At 44.7% G+C, this 18,796-nt stretch overlaps 1 protein-coding gene across 1 annotated transcript; it reads left to right on the top strand.

Annotated features, from left to right (window-relative positions):
* Positions 1–14,570: 14,570 nt before the first annotated feature.
* On the top strand, positions 14,571–15,821 carry LOC135371646 (uncharacterized). The gene has a single exon (XM_064605632.1). The coding sequence runs from the start codon at positions 14,571–14,573 to the stop codon at positions 15,819–15,821; it is 1,251 nt and encodes a 416-aa protein (XP_064461702.1).
* The last annotated feature ends 2,975 nt before the right edge of the window (positions 15,822–18,796 follow it).

Here is an 18,796-nt window from a genome sequence, read left to right as displayed (position 1 = left end):
CCCACGTATAGCTGTGCGTGGCTTTCCCGTGTCCGGGGAAAGGGGGATCCTGGCGGTTGAGTGGACCCGGAGGTTGTTTTGGACTCTTCGGGGCCCCTCCGGGAAAGCAACACACCGCTTTGGCCCCTGCTTCCCATAGTCGGGTGGTCCTGGAAGACCCGGCCAGGATTATTCAGCTAGTCGCCATCTCCCTTTTCATTACTTTCTCTTCCTTGGTCTCCTTCTTTCTCTCCTTTTCCCCTTTCACCTTCTTTGGCGGCAAGGGTCAACCTTGGGCAGTCTTTCACTCTCCAGAAGCTGCACTAGGGTATAGTGCAGAGGCAAGTGTTGGCGTGTGGGGCACGTTCCCTGGTTGGGCTCGATGGTGGGCGACACACCTGCTGCACCGAACCACATCTTTCTTTGTATGGATACTTCACGTTCAAAAAAACATGATCAGCGCCATAAGCGGCGCTGCACCGAAGCACCAGTAAACTCATTCAACCTATCTCCAGAACCATGGTTTCCGAAATTCCTGGTACTCCATTCTGAAGACGAGGCAAAACCACTCTCTAAGATGTCACCGTTTGTCATTGCCAGGGAAATAGAAAAATCAATTGGAAAGACCTACACTGCAAAAAAACTGTCATCTGGGGACCTTCAAATCGAGGTTCAAACCAGGGAGCAAAGCTCGGCCCTCCAAGCTGTCAGGAAAATTCGGGACATACCGGTGTCCATTGCAAAACACAGAAACCTCAACATTGTCAGGGGCGTGATCTCGGAAATTGAGCTTCTCGAGTGCACCGACTCTGAGATTGAGGAAGGCCTGCGGGAAGAGGGTGTCGTGGCAGCAAAGCGAATAGTGATGCGTCGGGACGGTAAAGAAATCTCAACAAAGCACATTGTTTTATCATTTGAACTACACAAGCTTCCTACAGCCATCAAGGCTGGTTACCTCAACTGCCACGTGCGACCATATGTCCCTAATCCGCGGCGTTGTTTCAAGTGTCAACGCTTCGGGCACGGGTCTCAGGTCTGCCGTGGACAGGAAACATGTCCCAAATGCTCTGGTACAGATCACCAAGCAGAATCCTGCCAAAATCAAGTGCGGTGTGCAAATTGTAAAGGGGACCATCCTGTCTACTCCAGGTCATGTCCCCGATGGAAAGATGAAAAAGAAATCCTTAGAATCAAGGCAGAGCAAAATGTCTCGTACAAAGACGCAAAGGCGCAAGCAGAGTTCAGGAAAAAGGGCACTTTCTCCGAAGTGGTGCGCAGGGGAGTGGCACCACAGAGGAGGTCTGTGGAGACCCAAACTGCTGGGCCTCCACCCTACACTCCCCCCCAGAGGGATGGAGATACGGAAGTATCTCCTTCTCCTTCTGTTTCCATTACTTCCCCCATGCCTGCAGCGGCCTCAGCTGAGGTTGCTTGCACGGCATCCGTCTGGGATGGATTGCTCAAAGATCCATCCCAGATACCTGTTGTTAACATGGAGCTCGACGACGAAGACCGTGCTTCACAGAAGTCGTCTTCGAGTCTCCCAGGCACTTTCTCTCAATCAAAAGAGAAACGCGAAAGATCAAGTGGTAGAGGCAGAGGCAACAGACCCACGGACCAGCAAAAACAGCCCCCACCAAGGGTGCTGCCTCCTTAAATGCACATAATGGTCAAAGTCTCTTTGTTTTTCTTAACCACAATCCTTTTCATGGGACAGGTCCTTCTACAGTGGAACTGTCGAGGCCTCTTTACCAACATAGATGACATACATGACCTTCTTGAAAAGTATAAAGCTGTCTGTTTCTGTTTGCAAGAGACATACTTGAACAAGCAAAGTATAAACCCATTTCGAAGATATAATGTTTTTCGAAAGGATCGTACGGACACATCACGTTCATCTGGGGGTGTGGCTCTGATTACTCCGCAGTCCATTCCTTCCAATTCTGTTCCACTTGTTACAGACTTTGAGGCTGTAGCTGTACAAATATGCCTCGACAGGGTCATTACAGTGTGTTCATTGTACCTGCCCCCTTCAGTAGTAATCCACCAAAGAGACTTTGAGCATCTTTGTGACCAGCTGCCTCAACCTTTCCTTATTCTTGGGGACCTGAATGCTCACAGCCCCCTGTGGGGCAGCAGAAGGTTAGACGTCAGAGGGAAAATGCTGGAAAACGTTTTGATGTCAAGGTCAATTTGCTTGCTCAACACGGGACAAGCTACTTACGTTAATGCAGCGACACAAAGCTTTTCTTCTCTAGATATCTCGCTGTGCAGTTCCTCGCTGTTTAGCAGTTTAGACTGGGCAGTTGAACAAAATCCACGAGGGAGTGACCACTTTCCTGTTATCGTGAAATTGTGTGGTGCTACAAATACACTCACAACACGACCACCCCGATGGAAACTAGCACAGGCTGACTGGAGTTTGTTCCAAAGGGAAGCCAACCTCCAGTCCTCTTCTTTTGAACACATGTCAGTCGAAGAGACAAACACTTTAGTTACAAGCACAATCATAGATGCCGCCAAACAATCTATTCCACAGACATTGGGTCGGCTCCCCAAGCGTCCGAAACCTTGGTGGACTGACGATTGCGCAAAGACTAGAAAGGAACAGAATCGTGCCTGGGGTACCTTTCGTAGATACCCCACATCACAGAATCTTCTTGCCTTCAAAAAAGCACGTGCCAAAGCAAGGTGGACACGAAAGCAAGCAAAAAGGTCTTCTTGGCACAACTTTGTTTCTTCTTTAACACGTGGAACCCCATCAAAGAAAGTATGGGATAGGCTCCGGAAAATTAAAGGAGACTACCAGAGTTTTTCCATTCCCCTCCTTCAAGTCAATGGTGTTCCATGTCAGAGTTTAGACGAACAGGCGGATCTCCTAGGTGAACATTTCCAAAATGTTTCCAGTTCTGCACATTACAGCAAAACGTTCTTGTCTGTAAAGAACCGTGCAGAAAAGCAAGTCATTTCAACTGTGGGTGGTGAAAATTATCCATACAACCAGCCGTTCACAATGGTAGAGCTCCAGCGAGCATTGTCCTCAGTGAAGGTCAGTGCTCCTGGTCCAGACAGGGTCACCTATTCCATGATCGCCCACTTATCAGAGGAATCCAAAAGGTGTCTTCTAAACTTCTTCAACAAAGTCTGGGATGACGGGCAGATGCCAACAGCCTGGAAGGTAGCAACTGTAATTCCACTTCTGAAACCTGGCAAAGAAGCATCAAATCCCACGAGCTACAGGCCCATTGCCCTCACCAGCTGTTTGGGCAAAACATTCGAAAGAATTGTCAACAACCGACTAGTATACTATCTTGAATGCAATAACTGTCTGGATAAGTACCAATGTGGATTCCGAGCTGCACGTTCAACGACAGACCACCTTGTTCGCTTGGAGACCACAATCCGAGAAGCGTTTGTCAGGCGGAATCACTGTGCCTCAGTATTCTTCGATTTAGAAAAGGCATATGATACCGCGTGGAGGTATGGTATCATCCGGGATCTGTACCTTTTAGGGATACGGGGCCGGCTTTTACGCTGCGTAATTAACTTTCTCCAAGATAGAACTTTCAGGGTCCAACTGGGCAGCACTCTGTCACAACCATTTCTACAGGAGAATGGAGTTCCTCAGGGCTCCGTGCTTAGTGTGACATTATTCATTGTGAAAATGAACTCCATAGCCACTGGAATTCCTCCGTCTATATTGTATTCGCTGTACGTTGATGACATTCAAATCTCTTACTCGTCTGCAAATTTGGCAACTTGTGAGAGGCAGTTACAACTAGCAATAAACAGATTGGTTAAATGGGCAGACCAGAATGGATTCAAGTTCTCTTCGGAAAAGACTATCTGCGTTCTGTTTACCAGGAAAAAGGGACTACTTCCAAACCCCACACTTTCCATGAATGGTAAGGACATTGCTGTCCGAGAAGAACACAAATTTCTCGGAATGGTTTTTGATAGAAAGCTTACGTTTTTGCCGCACATCAAACAACTAAAAGCAAAATGCATAAAGTCTTTAAATCTCATGAAAGTTATCGCTCACAGGTCTTGGGGAGCAGATAAAACCACCCTCCACAAAATATATGCATCAGTAATTCGGTCCAAGATGGATTATGGTTGTGTTGTTTACAGTTCTGCTCGTACGTCAGTCCTCAAGTTAATTGACCCAGTACATCACCAGGGCCTGCGGTTAGCTCTTGGAGCTTTCCGCACCTCACCAGTGGAAAGTTTGTACGTCGAGTCCAATGAGTGGTCTCTGGACAGGCGACGGGCTTACCTCACTATTCTTTATGGTCTTAAAATTAAAAGCCATTGTCAGAATCCAGCTCTGCCTTGTGTCCAGGACACTCGGCTTCAGCGACTGTTTGTACACAGACCATCAGTGGTATGGCCTCTTAGCATGCGAGCTTTGCAATATCAAGACTTTTATAACTTTCTATATCAGGATTCCTGGATCCTAGAACAGGGCGACGAAAGTGCTCCTTGGCAATCACAACCACAGTTCAACTATTCCTTAACTAAATACAATAAAAAGGATACGTCGCCCTTAGTCCTTCAGCAAGAGTTCTTCGAATTAAAGGATTCCTTTGGCGACCACACTGAAATATACACAGATGGGTCACGGACTGCTGACAGCGTTTCCTGCGCCATGGTATCTGCAGCAGTGACACGGTCGCACCGTTTAAATCCAGCGGCATCCATTTTTACTGGTGAAGTATACGCACTGATCTTGGCACTTAATTTTATATTGCAAACAGGTATTAAATCTGGAGTAATTTACACAGACTCTCTTAGCTCTCTGCATGCTATGAGTAGTCTGCACCGGGCTAAGAACCTTCTAGTTCATAGAGCACGTTCTTTGGCCAATAGGATAATAAACAGAGGTTATAACTTAACATTTTGTTGGGTGCCCAGTCACGTGGGTATCCCAGGAAATGAACTTGCAGACCGAGCCGCAGCAACAGCTCTTTCATCAGAAATTACCCCATTCGACATCCCTTTCCATGACTTCAGACGTGCATTAAAAAAGGCCATTAATGAAAAATGGCAGCAGTTCTGGGATGAACAAACTCGGAACAAGCTTCACCTCACGAAACCACACATAGGGCATAAGGTACATGCAATCCAACAACGCCTCCAGGAGGTGCTGAGACACAGGCTCAGAATTGGGCATACATTTTTGTCGCACGGCCACCTACTTCGTAGAGAGGAGCCACCGCAGTGCACCCATTGTAACGAGCAACTCTCCATTCTTCACATTCTCATCACATGCCCACAACACGAACCTCATCGGCAGCGCTACTTCACTGAATGCTACAAGCATTGTACACCTCTTCACCCAGCACTGCTGTTGGGTGATGAGCCTGTCATTCCTTTTGAGAATGTTCAGAAGTTTTTTATGGACATAGGCCTGCTTGGGAGCCTATAGCTTTTTAGTTACTTTCCGCAAGAAACCTTTACACACACTTCTTTTAACTACATCAGTATATTTTTAGGTTGAATTTCAGTCACCTTGTTCTGATAACTTGATTCATCTGTGTTTATAACCGTGTTTGGCGCATTATGACCTTTGTCGTCGCTGCGCCATAAAAACCCTAATCATCATCATCATCTTAGGTGGTTGGTAAGTGTACAATCCAGTAGATAATGCCAATTGTTGGCGCCTGCTGTTCCACATTTACAGTGATCATTGTTTTTCAAATTGAATCTTTTAAGGTAACTAGGGTATTTACCATGGCCTGTGATAAATTGTGAGATATAGTGATTTCCTATGAAATTTTTTGGTGGGGATCCTATGTCAGGAATCCAGTATTTTATGTCGTTTTCTTGTTCTTGGAACCAGGTGGTCCGATATAATCTTTTGTTTACTTCGTTGAGTTGTTTTTTGATGTATTTTTTAGATTTAGGTATGGGAACAAGAATGTCAGAGTATCTGGCTTTATTTGCCAGGTAGTCTGCGATATCATTCCCTTCTATATCAATGTGGGAATGAATGAAATGAAATTTCAAGATAAAGTCTTTTTGTTTTAATTTTTCTATTAAATCGTATAATATTTTAATTCTGGGGTTTTTGTGGTTATGTTTTTTCAGGGCTTTTAAAACTGATAAGCTGTCTGAGTATATATTTGTTTGAATAAGGTTATTATTGTTAATATAATCACAGGCCTTGGTGAGTGCTAAAAGCTCCGCGTCAAATATGGAAGAGTGAGAGGGTAATTTATATTTTTCGGAGTGAATAAGTACTTGGTTTTCTGGGATGCTGCTCCAACCGTTTGATTACATTTTGAGCCGTCAGTGTAAATTGTTATGTTTTTGTGAGTTATAGAGTTAGGGCAGTCGTATATAAATTCATGTGGAAGAGCAGGATGTTTGACCCAAAAATCCACCGGCTGTTCTATGTCAGTCGGATTTATTGTAAGAGATTCGTAGGTGACATTGTTTTTAAGTTCAAAAATTTGAAAAAGGTAGTATTCTTTGGTAGCCTGGAGGTTAATGGGTAATACGTTGCATAAAGGGGGTAGAGTAGAGTTAGGGGTAGTTTTGTAGGCTTTACATATTTTTAAAAGTGGTAATCTTTGAATTGATGTTAATTTGCGTGTTAAATGCGAGTTTGGGGTTGGAGACCACCAAACTGGCGCGGCGTATAGTATAATTTTTTCTATTACTGCAATATAAAGTTTTCTTAGTACGTATGGGTTGATGGTTTTTGTGGCCCTAGTGAGATTGGATAGTGTGTGAGTGGCTTTTATTACTTTATTTTTAACGTCTTCTAGGTGTGGTAAGAAAGATAGTTTAGAATCTATTGTTAATCCTAATATTTTAATGGTTTGGACGTGTTTAATGTTGGAGTTGTTAAATTTAATGGTTGGTGGTCTTTTGATGTCGAGTTTTCCAAATGGTATGGTGATCTGGTAACATTTTTGTGGATTAAATGTTAAGCCAGTATTGGTGGCCCATTCCTGAATTCTAGCAAGTAATATATTAGCTTTGAATTCAATATTGTGTCTGGAAGGACCGGAAATTAGGACCACTATATCGTCAGCATAGGTTATGATTTGGGTATTTTCTAGGAGTGGAATTGAAAAGATGGAATTAGTTGTAAGATTCCAAAGTGTAGGGCTTAAAGGGGAGCTTTGTGTGCAACCTACTTTTATTGGGAATCTTTTGAATTGAGTTTTAGTTGTTACAATGACGGAGCGGAGTTTTAGGAAGTTTTGTATTAAATCTTTCAGGTTTTGGGGGCAGCCGATATTGTTTAAAGTTTTGATAATGCTCCAGTGTTGGAGCGCGTTAAAGGCTCCCTCAACATCTAGGGAAATTAATGAGGTATGAAGTTTTTGGGCTTTTGCTTGCTTTATTGTGTTGATTATTTTATATAGAGCTATAGTGGTGGAGTTGTTATGTCGGAATCCAAATTGATTTTCATGAAATAAGTTGTTTGTATGGGCGTAATGATAAAGTCGGTTGTTAATATTTTTTTCAAATAGTCTACTGAATAGAGAAAGAACGGTAATAGGCCGATATGAGCTAGGCAGTTTAGGGTCTTTGTTATCTTTGGGAATTAGGGTTACTTTGCCGGATTTCCAAGTGTATGGGAATATTCCTTGTTGTAAGGCAGCGTTGAGAATTAATGTAGTAAATTTTATGTGGTGTGTTGTGAAGATTACAAGAATGTCATAGTCAATGTGGTCTAAACCAGGGGCTGATCGGGTGTTGATGTTTTTCATTGTTTGAATGATTTCATGTTCTGTGATAGCCGAGTCGTTTGTTTCTCGGTGTGCCTCTTGAGAGGGAGAAGGATCTTTTGTTTCTTTGTTCCCAAAAAGATATTCCATTATGGAGTCTAAGGATTCTTCCAATGTTTTTATAGGCTTCCCTTCTTGATTTAGCACAGTTCCTATGTCTTTATTTTTACCACGTTTTTTTTATTTCCAAAAGGGAGAGTTGAAGATGTTTCTCTCAGTTATGTTTTCTATGGTTTCCTTTATCCATGTATCTTTTGCGGTAAATATGGTACGCTTATATATAGCAAATTGTTTGTGATAGATTGTTCTATGAGTTTTTTCTTCTGTTGATCCTTTATATTTTTGGTAGGTTCTTCTATGTTTTCTTATATTTTTACGTAAGGTTTCAATTTCTTCAGACCACCAAGGTACAGTGGTTCCGCTTTCTTGTACTTTTCTGAGACAAATTTGTCGGTAGGTTTTAATTTTGTGTGTAAGTATTTTGATGGTTTGGTCTATGTCTAAGTTATCTGTGGTAAAAAGTTCGTTTATTGTTAGAAACCAAGGATCTGTTCTTATATATTCAAGAAGTAGAAGCTTTGATTTTCTTGTTATTTTATAGATAGGTGTGGAATTCTCATTTATACTATAGGTGATGTATTTATGGTCACTAGCAGTGAATTTGGTGGAAACTTCCCAGTTAGATATGGATTGATAAAAATTTTCGGAACAGATTGTGAGGTCGATCCAAGAGTTTCTTCTTGGACCTTGGAAAGTAGGATCTGAGTTGGGTTGATTAATGATAGCTAAGTCATTTAAAGTTGTAAATTCAATTATTTCGTCTCCTCTGGGATCGGTTTTATCACCACCCCATAGGGGATGCTTTGAATTGAAGTCACCTCCGATAATGAAGGTGGTGTCGGGGTAAGAGTTGATGATATTTTGGAGGTGGTCTAGAGTATGTAGTTTTTCGTTTGGAGAATTATATATATTAACGATGATGAAAGCTTTATTTCTTCTACTAATTCTTATCGCTATTAAATCATCTTGTATGTGGGTTGGGAAGATGTCATATGAAGAGATGTAGTAGATGATTCTTGTTCGGGCAGAAGTCTTGTTTTCTAATATTTTGTACTTGGCTTCTAGGCCGAAGTCGTAGAGGTTACAGGGATATGGTTCTTGTTCTAATATTAGGTTATATTTGTTTTTATTGATTTCTTGGACTAGGGTGCATGTTGCAGCTTTAGAGTGGGCTGAATTAATTTGTAAAAAGTTGATGGGGTTGTGGTTGAGCATTTTGGTGAAGGGTGTTGTGTCCTAGGTCTTTTGATCTAGGCATAGAAGGTTGCCCTAGCCCTGTTTTGGTGCTCTTTGAATGTTGGGCAATTCCAATCAGAGAATCCGTGGTTTAAGTCTTTTCTTTCCACTTCTTTGTTGTTTTCGCAGGCCCTGCAATGTCTTTCTTTCTGCCAGCACTCTGAGTTGGGATGTTTCCCCCCACAGAAGGTGCAGTAGACGTCTTCTGACTTGCAGAATTTCGTTGGGTGGCCGTATGTGAGGCATTTGCCGCAACGCTTGATGTTGAGATGTTCGAAGATTGGACAGCTTTCCCATCCAATCTTGACACGCTCTTTCCCAAGAATGTGTCTCCAATGTACGAGTGGGACTGAGAATATCGCCGTTTTGGTGTCGTCTCGTTCCCTCCTGATGTGTCGGAGTTTGATTTCTTCGCTGATTTCTTCTAGCCCATTGAGTAGGATGAAATCTCCCTCAATGTCTTCTCCCGGAGTGTCCTTGTTTATTTTCCTCATGCAAATTTCTGGTAGTGGCTGAGAACTTATTTTACAGGTTGCTCTCTTCTTTAGGGCATCGGATTGATTGAAGATCTTCTCTACTTGTTTTATTTCTTCCGACTGCGTAGCTTCCAACACGACTAGGCCACTCCTGGTGATCTTTATGGTGGCCGAGTTTTTTCGGTCCATTTCTTTTCCGAGTTTTTTTTTAAGAGATTCAGTGACCTCTTTTGTAGAACAGCCTTGGTTGGGTTTAAAAATGATTGCGTCGTTTTTTGGTTTTTTAGGTTGTGGAGTAGTAGTCGGAACTGGGATGGCACTGTCCGAGCTTTTGACGATGCTGGCGTAGGTAGGTTTAGGTAAAGCGTGCTCCTCGTCGAGGAGTTTTTGGAGCTCGTCGCACCTGGAGGCCAGGAGGAGATTTTGCCTCTTGCGTTTGTTGCCTTTGTTTCTTTGCGTCTTGCCCTTTCTGTGGCTCTTTGTAGATCAAGACTTCTTATGAGTCGTTCGTATTTATGATAGACATCCCTTAGGAAATTGCGTTTTTCCCTAGGGATGTTGTGTTCTGCGTCGATGTAGTTGTCTCTTATGTTCTCTAGGGCTTCGTTGACATCCTGCCATTGTTCACTTTTGGTCTGGTGGTTGTCTGGTGAGGGGCGAATTTCCTCGTCGCTAGAGCTCCCGTCGTCCTGAGTCTCGAGCTCGCTCTCAGTATCTTTTTCTGTAGTTTTGGGTCGATCTTGGGTGGTAGTGTCGTCCCGGTTAGTTCTATCTTTGTTCTTGTTCTTCTTCTTTTTGGTCTTTTTTCCTCCTTTCCCATAATTCTCGTCGTCCGACATCTTGTCGGGTCTTGTTGGTGTGTACGCTTTCAGTTATGGGCTATTCCATATGCAAGCCCTGCACCTAGGCTCCGTAGCCCACGATGTTTCAGCGTACTTGGTAGGGGTGACAACTTTCAAACCGATTTTTCGGGGTTTTCCCGTGGTTTTTCGGGGTTTTTGTGTTCCTTCCTTAAGTTTCCTTTTTATTCAGCTTTATTAATAAACCCTCTACTAGAGGCTCTTTACCGCATAAAGCTGCGGTAATTAGGGCCAAAGTTATGAGGGATTAAAGTATTGGCAGAATTTAGCCAACTTTAGCTGAATAAGGGCAGATTGGGTTTGCCCTACTTAGGAAGTGAGGGCAAAGGCCCTCAAAGGATGGTGTGTGGGAGATCTAGGGGTTATATACTTGGTCTGGAGGAAGTGGAGGCAGATCTTATAACTTCCTGTGACCGACCAATATGGCGGCCCCCTTGCACGTGTGTTTATCTTGTTCGGATGATCGTATCTTGAAAAGTATTGAACGGATTTTGATGTGTGAGCAGTTTTTGAGAATCGGAAATCAAGATGAATCTTTTGAGATACTACTTATGCAGTGGGAATCTCGTTAAACCAGCGAATTTTCTGCTCCAACGTGTATGAATGTGACGTTCAGTGTGTTGAATGTTTTATACAGGCCCGCGCTGTCCGTTTTCACCGCCGAGACTCTCCGAGGTCGTTTGGCACATCAGAGGTAGGGGTCACTCTGGTTTACACTTCGCAAGATAGACTTCGATAACAATCTCAAACAACAACCACTCCAAATAACAACTCCTAAAAAAATCACGCAAAAATCCACGGTGTAAAGATTAGTAGAAATAAACTGTTGTGATATGAACGCTTCGGATTCAAACTTTCAAATTTAATCGTCCTTGACTGGTCGACAGGCACGGCAGCCCCAGGGCAGCGAAGGCTTCTTGCTCCCGCGAATGAAAATAGTTACCAGAAGCGTGTGGTTCTTTGCGGAGGCCTAGGAACGAGAGTACCGAGTCCGGGCGAATCGCTTGCTGTATTTTTCGCTGGGTATCAGGATTCTGTTGACATTGCAGATAGTGGTATGCTCAGCTGTCGAATTTCAATATGTACAACTCTGAATACGTGTCGTCAGTGACCAAAAGAGTTCCCGGTGTCCGTTCTAGCTATGGTGGACTCCTGCCATATTGTGAACATTGTCGCGGACGTCGCCATTCTCCTACAGGGCTGCCTTGGTTCTAAAATCGAAGAGGTGAAAAATGGCAATCGACGAAAAAGCCCGATGCCGGTACCTTGTGGATGTGTTGTGTTTATCCGTCTGTGTGTGTTCCAGCCTCAGAACCGTAGAATCGTGACATCGGAGCCTGCTTATGTACTTTCCCGCGTGTGGTTTTTCTTAAAAGCCTACGTTGTGATAAATGCAGGAAACTGGTACTGGACAGACTCTCGAAATGCCTTTCTGCAAATAATCTGCATACGAATGTGACGAAACGGTTTCTTTGTTTGCAAGAAGAAAAACAAAATTCGTTCTCATGAATTACTTAAGTCACGAGAGGTGGCTTCATTTTCTGCAACCAGCTGTTCGTAATCTCGATGTGTAACACATAATAATATTCGTATTTCAGGAGCATGCAGATTGATTCACGCACCTCCATAGGCAACGGTTTGCCATGCAAAAGCTGCAAGAGATGAATCTAGACATAACGCTTCAAGCACTTTGTTCTCACTGGTCTTTGAATGCCCAGGGACCTAAGAATGCCATTTTCAAAGTCTGCCTGCACCTGAAAGCAGAAGTGTGAGAAATTAACGGCACCCTCTGTTGTATTTGTGTGCCTTCCTTTCTGTCCTATGATTTCACATTCAGAAATCTCCAAGTACGTTTATTAACAGATCACTTCAAAATCTATCTAAGTCTATCAAACAAGCCATGAGTCATTCGTCCATTTAGTGTACGAACACGGCACATGCAGACTTGTACCGTTTTACGTTCGATTATTTTTTACTTTCGAAATACAACGAACGAATACCTCCTTGAGAGCTGGTTATATTGTCGAACATATCCTTAACAAGTAGGAAGTGAGTTGCCTCAGGACAGAAGTCGCCGATATTTCGAACAGAGACTGTTCTTCTTCTGGGCACCGTCCTCATCATTGGCATGGTATTTAAAGGGTTAGGTGTGACGTGTTTAAAGGTTCATGCGAATTGTGGGTCAACAGCCGGGAGGGAAGAAAGGGTCCGTACGGGCTTCTACGGCCGGAGTAAATGGCTGCTTTGTTAGAGTGTGGAGGGGATTATGTGAACGTAGTGATCTAGGCTACAGACCGGTTACAGAAAAATGGAAGGTTCACGAACACGTGGACGAAACGGGACAACAGGCAAGAATTGGCAAGCATAGCGAAAGATAAGGGGGTTAGTGGTTACGTGGGGAAAATTCCAGAACGAGCAAGGGATTTTTTTTAAAATATATATTTGTAATACAAAGTTGTGGCATGCAATAACGAGGGCAGAAAGCAGTGGCCATGCAGAACATAACAGATGATATTGAAGGTAGAAGGGAAAAGCATATTTTATTTGTGAAGTGTTTCTAGGGTACCTTGTGATTTGTTGATACCGGAAGGGTGAAGAGCGTTGAACCTGTATATGAGATAAGGCTCCCTATCACGTCTGTCACGTGTGGATCTAAACCCGGTTTCTAGAATATATAGTTTAATGTTGTCAAAATTGTGACCAGGAACGTTAAAGTGTTCGGCGACTGCTTTGGGGAGTTTGTTGGACGTGTCGGTTCTGTGTCCGGTAAGGCGGTTGTTCATTTGTTGGCCGGTTTCGCCAATGTATTGCATAGAGCAGTCGCCGCATTCAGTGCAGTATATGACATTGGAGCTTGTGCATGTGAATGCCTTAGTACCAAAGAAAGCAGACATGAAAGTGGTCAAATCAAAATGGGTCTATCGCATCAAGAGAGACGCCGCAGGAAATATAGACAAGTATAAGGCACGCCTTGTTGCCGTAGGGACATCGCAGGTTGAAGGCGTGGATTATTTTGAGACTTTTTCACCCGTTGTCAAGTTGAGAAGTTTGGGAATCCTCCTTGCATTAGGCCTTGAGGAAGGAATGGCGATGCGCCAACTTGATGTGAAGACGGCGTACCTTCACGGAAGACTCGAGGAAACTGTCTACGTGGAGCCACCTTTGGGCTATCCCGGAGCTGCCATTAAAGTATGTCTACTAAAGAAGGCACTTTACGGCCTCAAGCAATCCGGGAGGACATGGTACCTAACGCTTGATGAAATCCTCAGGAACTTGGGTTACAGTAGACTTGAAGCGGATAGATGTGTTTACATATTGATCCAAGCACATCAGAAGGTTATTCTAAGCGTATATGTGGACGACATGTTTATGATGGCCACTTCATCAGCCCTTCTAAACACAGCTATCAACGACCTAGGGAACAAAGTAGAACTGAAAGACTTGGGAGAGCCAACCTATATTCTCGGAATTTAGGTACTACATGACAAACAGAACAGGACCCTAACGATCAGTCAAAGAAAATACATCGACGAGATCTTAAACCGCTTCAAGATGGAGGATTGCAAACCGATAAAAACACCAATGGAAGTTGGACAGAGGAATGACACGACGACTGCGACTGCTGCAGAGAAGAATCCAAATGTACCATTTCAGTCCCTGATAGGAAATTTAATGTATTTGGTGCAAGGGACACGTCCAGATCTTGCTTTTGTCCCGGCGTCGGGAACTTGGCGCCCCCATCGCCCGGCAGCAGCCGCAGTAGCCCCCTCCTGCACCCACGGTTGGGTCGCCGCAGGAGGGAGACCCCCACGTATAGCTGTGCGTGGCTGTCCCGTGTCTGGGGAAAGGGGGATCCTGGCGGTTGAGTGGACCCGGAGGTTGTTTAGGACCCTTCGGGGCCCCTCCGGGAAAGCAACACACCGCTTTGGCCCCTGCTTCCCATAGTCGGGTGGTCCTGGAAGACCCGGCCAGGATTATTCAGCTAGTCGCCATCTTCGTTTTCATTACTTTCTCTTCCTTGATCTCCTTCCCTTCTCTCCTTTTCCTCTTTTCACCTTCTTTGGCGGCAAGGGTCAACCTTGGGCAGTCTTTCCCTCTCCAGAAGCTGCACTAGGGTATAGTGCAGGGGAAGTGTTAACGTGCAGAGCACGTTCCCGTTGTTGGGGTCGGTGGTGGCCGACACGCCACCTGCACTGAAGCACCCACTTTCTTTTATGGACTCAACACAACCCAAAAAACATGATCGGGGCCCCAAGAGGCACCGCACCGAGGCACATCAACAGCACTCACTTCAATTTTTCTCCTCTGAACCGTGGTATGCAAAGTTCCTTGTTCTGCATGCAGAGGATGGAACAAAGCCACTGTCTAAGATATCTCCTTTCCTAATAGCAAAGGAACTAGAAAAGATCATTGGGAAAACATACAATGTTAAAAAGTTGCCAACAGGAGACTTACAAATCGAAGTCAGCAATAGACAGCAAAGCTTGGCACTCCTTTCTCTCAGCAGAATTGGAGACGTGGGAGTCAGTGTTACGAAACACCGGACTCTGAATGTTTTGAAAGGGGTAATATCTGAGGAACAACTCCTTGACTGTTCTGACACTGAGATCCAAGAAGGGCTTAAAGATGAGGGTGTAACAGCAGCCAGGCGAATTGTCATGCGTCGTGATGGTAGGGAAATCCCAACCAAGCATGTAGTCCTTTCTTTTCAGCTACACAGACTTCCTTCCACCGTAAAGGCAGGATATATCAACTGCCACGTCCAACCGTTTGTTCCAAACCCACGACGCTGCTTCAAATGCCAGCGTTTTGGGCACGGATCACAGGCTTGCCGTGGGAAGACCACTTGCCCAAAGTGCGCCGGTACCGAGCAAGACCATGTTGTTGAAGCCTGTCAAAAGGAGCTCCACTGTGCAAACTGCAAGGGCAACCACCCCGCCTACTCTCGATCCTGCCCTCGATGGAAGGAAGAAAAGGACATACTTAGAATAAAAGTAACACAAGACATTTCGTACAAAGACGCGAAGACACAGTATGAATTTGCAAACAAGGGCGGTTATGCCGCAGTGGCGCGCAGGGGAGTGGTGCCACTGACAAAATCTGTAGAGACTCAGACTTCTGAGCCTCTACCCCACACTCCCCAAACAAAAGAGAAGCCAGTGGAGAGTTCTTCTCCAGTGGCTCCGGCTGCTTCTGTAGCCAGTCACCAACAGGCCGCGACGGCCTCGAAGGAGGTTGTCGGTGCCCCCTCAGTTTGGGACGGTGTCCCAAGGGACTCATCTCAAACTACGAATCTGAGTATGGAGGTTGACGACGATGACTGCTCGTCGCAGAAGTCAACGTCGAGCCTCCCCAACAGTTCTTCTGAAATGAAAGAACAAAGACAACGTAGAACTGGCAGAGGAAGGGGATGTAACTCGAAGGAAAAGGCAAAGCAACCACCCCCAAGAGTACAGCCCCTCTGAACATACACACAGACAATGCAGATACACTCTCTTCTTCTGTTGCTCAGCATCCTAAATATGGGACAAGTTATCCTTCAGTGGAACTGCCGGGGCCTTTTCCCAAACATTGACGACGTGCACGATCTTTTAGAGAAATACAGGGCAGTGTGTATTTGTTTACAGGAAACATACCTACATGAACACAACCTAAATCCTTTTCGCAGACACACCATTGTCAGGAAGGATCGTGCAGACAGTACACGTGCATCTGGAGGTGTGGCTGTGGTTTTACCACATTCAATACCCACAAAACATGTTCCACTTGTTACGGACCTCGAGGCAGTAGCAGTTCAAGTATGCCTCGACAGGGTCCTCACAATATGTTCGCTCTACCTGTCACCATCAGTTGTACTAGAACAGAGAGCTTTGGAGAACTTAATTGATCAACTTCCTCAGCCATTTATGATCCTTGGTGACCTGAATGCACACAACCCCTTGTGGGGTAGTGCAAGAGTGGATAGGCGAGGAAAAATGTTGGAGAGGGTGCTCTTTTCAAGGCCTATTTGCCTACTGAACACAGGCTTACCCACATATGTACATTCTTCGACTCAAAGTTTTTCTTGCTTAGATATTTCACTGTGCAGTCCCTCTCTCTTTCATTCTCTTGACTGGACAGTTGAACAAAACCCGCATGGAAGTGATCACTTCCCCGTGGTTATAAAATTCCGTGGTCACACAAACTCGCTGATGACACGACCACCACGATGGAAACATTCCGAGGCAGACTGGAACTTGTTCCAAACTGAGGCCAGTCTTGCGCCTTCGTCCTTTGAACGCATGTCTGTTGAAGAGGCAAATAACACTATTACCAGCATAATCGTACACGCTGCTGAGCAGTCCATTCCTCAGACATCTGGCCGTCTTCCCAGGCGTCCCAAACCCTGGTGGACAGATGAATGCGCAAAGGCACGCAAAGCACAGAACAGAGCGTGGGGTATCTTTAGGAGGTACCCCACTGGGACAAACCTCCTCCTTTTCAAAAGAGCTCGTGCTAGGGCACGTTGGACACGGCGACAAGCCAAAAAACAGTCTTGGAGCACTTTTGTGTCATCTTTAAACACAAACACCCCATCTAAAGTAGTATGGGACAGGCTTAAGAAAATTAAAGGTGACTATACTAGTTTTTCTATCCCTTTGCTTCAAGTGAATGGGGCAGTCTGTCAGAGTGCGGACGAGCAAGCTAATGTCCTTGGCGAGCATTTTTGCAACGTGTCGAGCTCGTCCCACTACAGTAGTGACTTCTTAAAGCTTAAAGAACGTGCTGAGAAGCAGCACATCCCTTGTAGATCAGGCGACAGGTGTGCTTATAACAAGCCATTTACAATGACAGAACTGTTGAGGGCCTTGTCTGCTCGAAAAAACACAGCACCAGGACCAGACAGAATCACCTATTCAATGCTAGTGCACTTGCCACGCGACTCTCTATCCAGTCTTCTTGACTTCTTTAATCTAGTCTGGCGAGAAGGTCAGATTCCTTCCCAGTGGAAAATGGCAACCATCATCCCTCTCCTAAAGCCAGGAAAAGATGAATCGGATCCATCGAGTTACAGGCCAATCGCACTGACCAGTTGCCTGGGTAAAACATTTGAGCGGATGGTAAATGGTCGTCTTATGTACTTCCTCGAAGAAAATCACTGCTTAGACAGGTATCAGTGTGGCTTTAGGGCTGCACGATCAACATCAGATCACCTGTTGAGGCTGGAAACCACAATAAGAGAAGCCTTTATCAGGAGACAACACTGTGTGTCATTGTTTTTCGATCTAGAAAAGGCTTACGACACAGCGTGGCGGTATGGCATACTTAGAGACTTGCATGTTCTAGGAATTCGTGGTCGTCTGTTTCGCTGTATCGCCAATTTTCTTGAAGGACGGACATTCAGGGTTCAGTTAGGCACTACAATCTCTCAAGCATTCACACAAGAGAATGGTGTTCCCCAAGGAGCTGTTCTCAGTGTCACCCTATTCATAATCAAAGTGAACTCTCTTGTCCGTGTCCTACCTCCATCCATTACATATTCACTTTATGTAGATGACTTGCAGATATCTTGCTCTTCTTCCAGTCTTTCTGTCTGTGAGCGTCAGCTACAACTTGCCGTTACCAAGCTGTGCAAATGGGCATGCGAAAATGGATTTAGATTTTCACCCAGCAAGACTGTTTGTGTACCTTTTTCACGACGCAGGGGCCTCTTTGCTGAGCCAGAACTTAAAATGAATGGTCAGGATATCACTGTTCAGGACGAGCATAAATTTCTTGGCGTTAACTTTGATAAAAAGCTAACCTTCTCTTCCCACGTGAAGAACTTGAAAGCAAAATGCTTAAAGTCTCTGAACATACTTAAAATTGTATCCCACAGATCATGGGGTGCAGACCGTCAAACCCTTCACCGTATATATAGCAGCACTGTTCGTGCCAAGTTAGATTACGGGTGTTTCGTTTACGGATCGGCACGCCCATCCGTCTTGAAGGCTCTAGACGCTGTGCACCACCTCGGGTTAAGGCTAGTGCTTGGGGCTTTCAGAACCACTCCAGTCCAGTCTCTTTACGTACAGTCAAACGAGTGGTCTCTGGAAACACGCCGTTTTTATCTTGGAGCTTCATATAGCGTGAGAATTAGGGGGCACTCTCAACATCCTGCTTTGGCCTGCATAAAAGGAACTCGCTTTAAGCAGCTTTTTGAGAACAAGCCCCATGCGGTAGCCCCGTTCAGCATGCGACTCCAACATGATGTTGAGAACTATGCTTTCACCTGTTTTACCTTACCTTCAGTAGACTGTAGCAAGATGGTTCCCCCTTGGCAACAACCCGTTGCGTGTGATGTAACTCTTCTAAAGTACAACAAACAGGAAACCCCTGCAGCAGAAATCATGCATGAATTTGAAGACCTGAAAGAAAGCTTTGGTGATCATGTTGAGATTTACACGGATGCATCGAAATC

Source organism: Ornithodoros turicata, unplaced genomic scaffold (assembly GCF_037126465.1).
Source record: "Ornithodoros turicata isolate Travis unplaced genomic scaffold, ASM3712646v1 Chromosome12, whole genome shotgun sequence".
In the NCBI taxonomy this organism is placed as follows: Eukaryota; Metazoa; Arthropoda; class Arachnida; order Ixodida; family Argasidae; genus Ornithodoros; species Ornithodoros turicata.
The sequence above is the reverse complement of the archived record's forward strand: the minus strand, read 5'-3'. Positions and strand labels throughout refer to the sequence as shown.

Excerpts from the sequence above, each read along its gene's own strand:
- LOC135371646 (XM_064605632.1), top strand. The coding sequence starts at position 14,571 with ATGGACTCAACACAACCCAAAAAACATGATCGGGGCCCCAAGAGGCAC.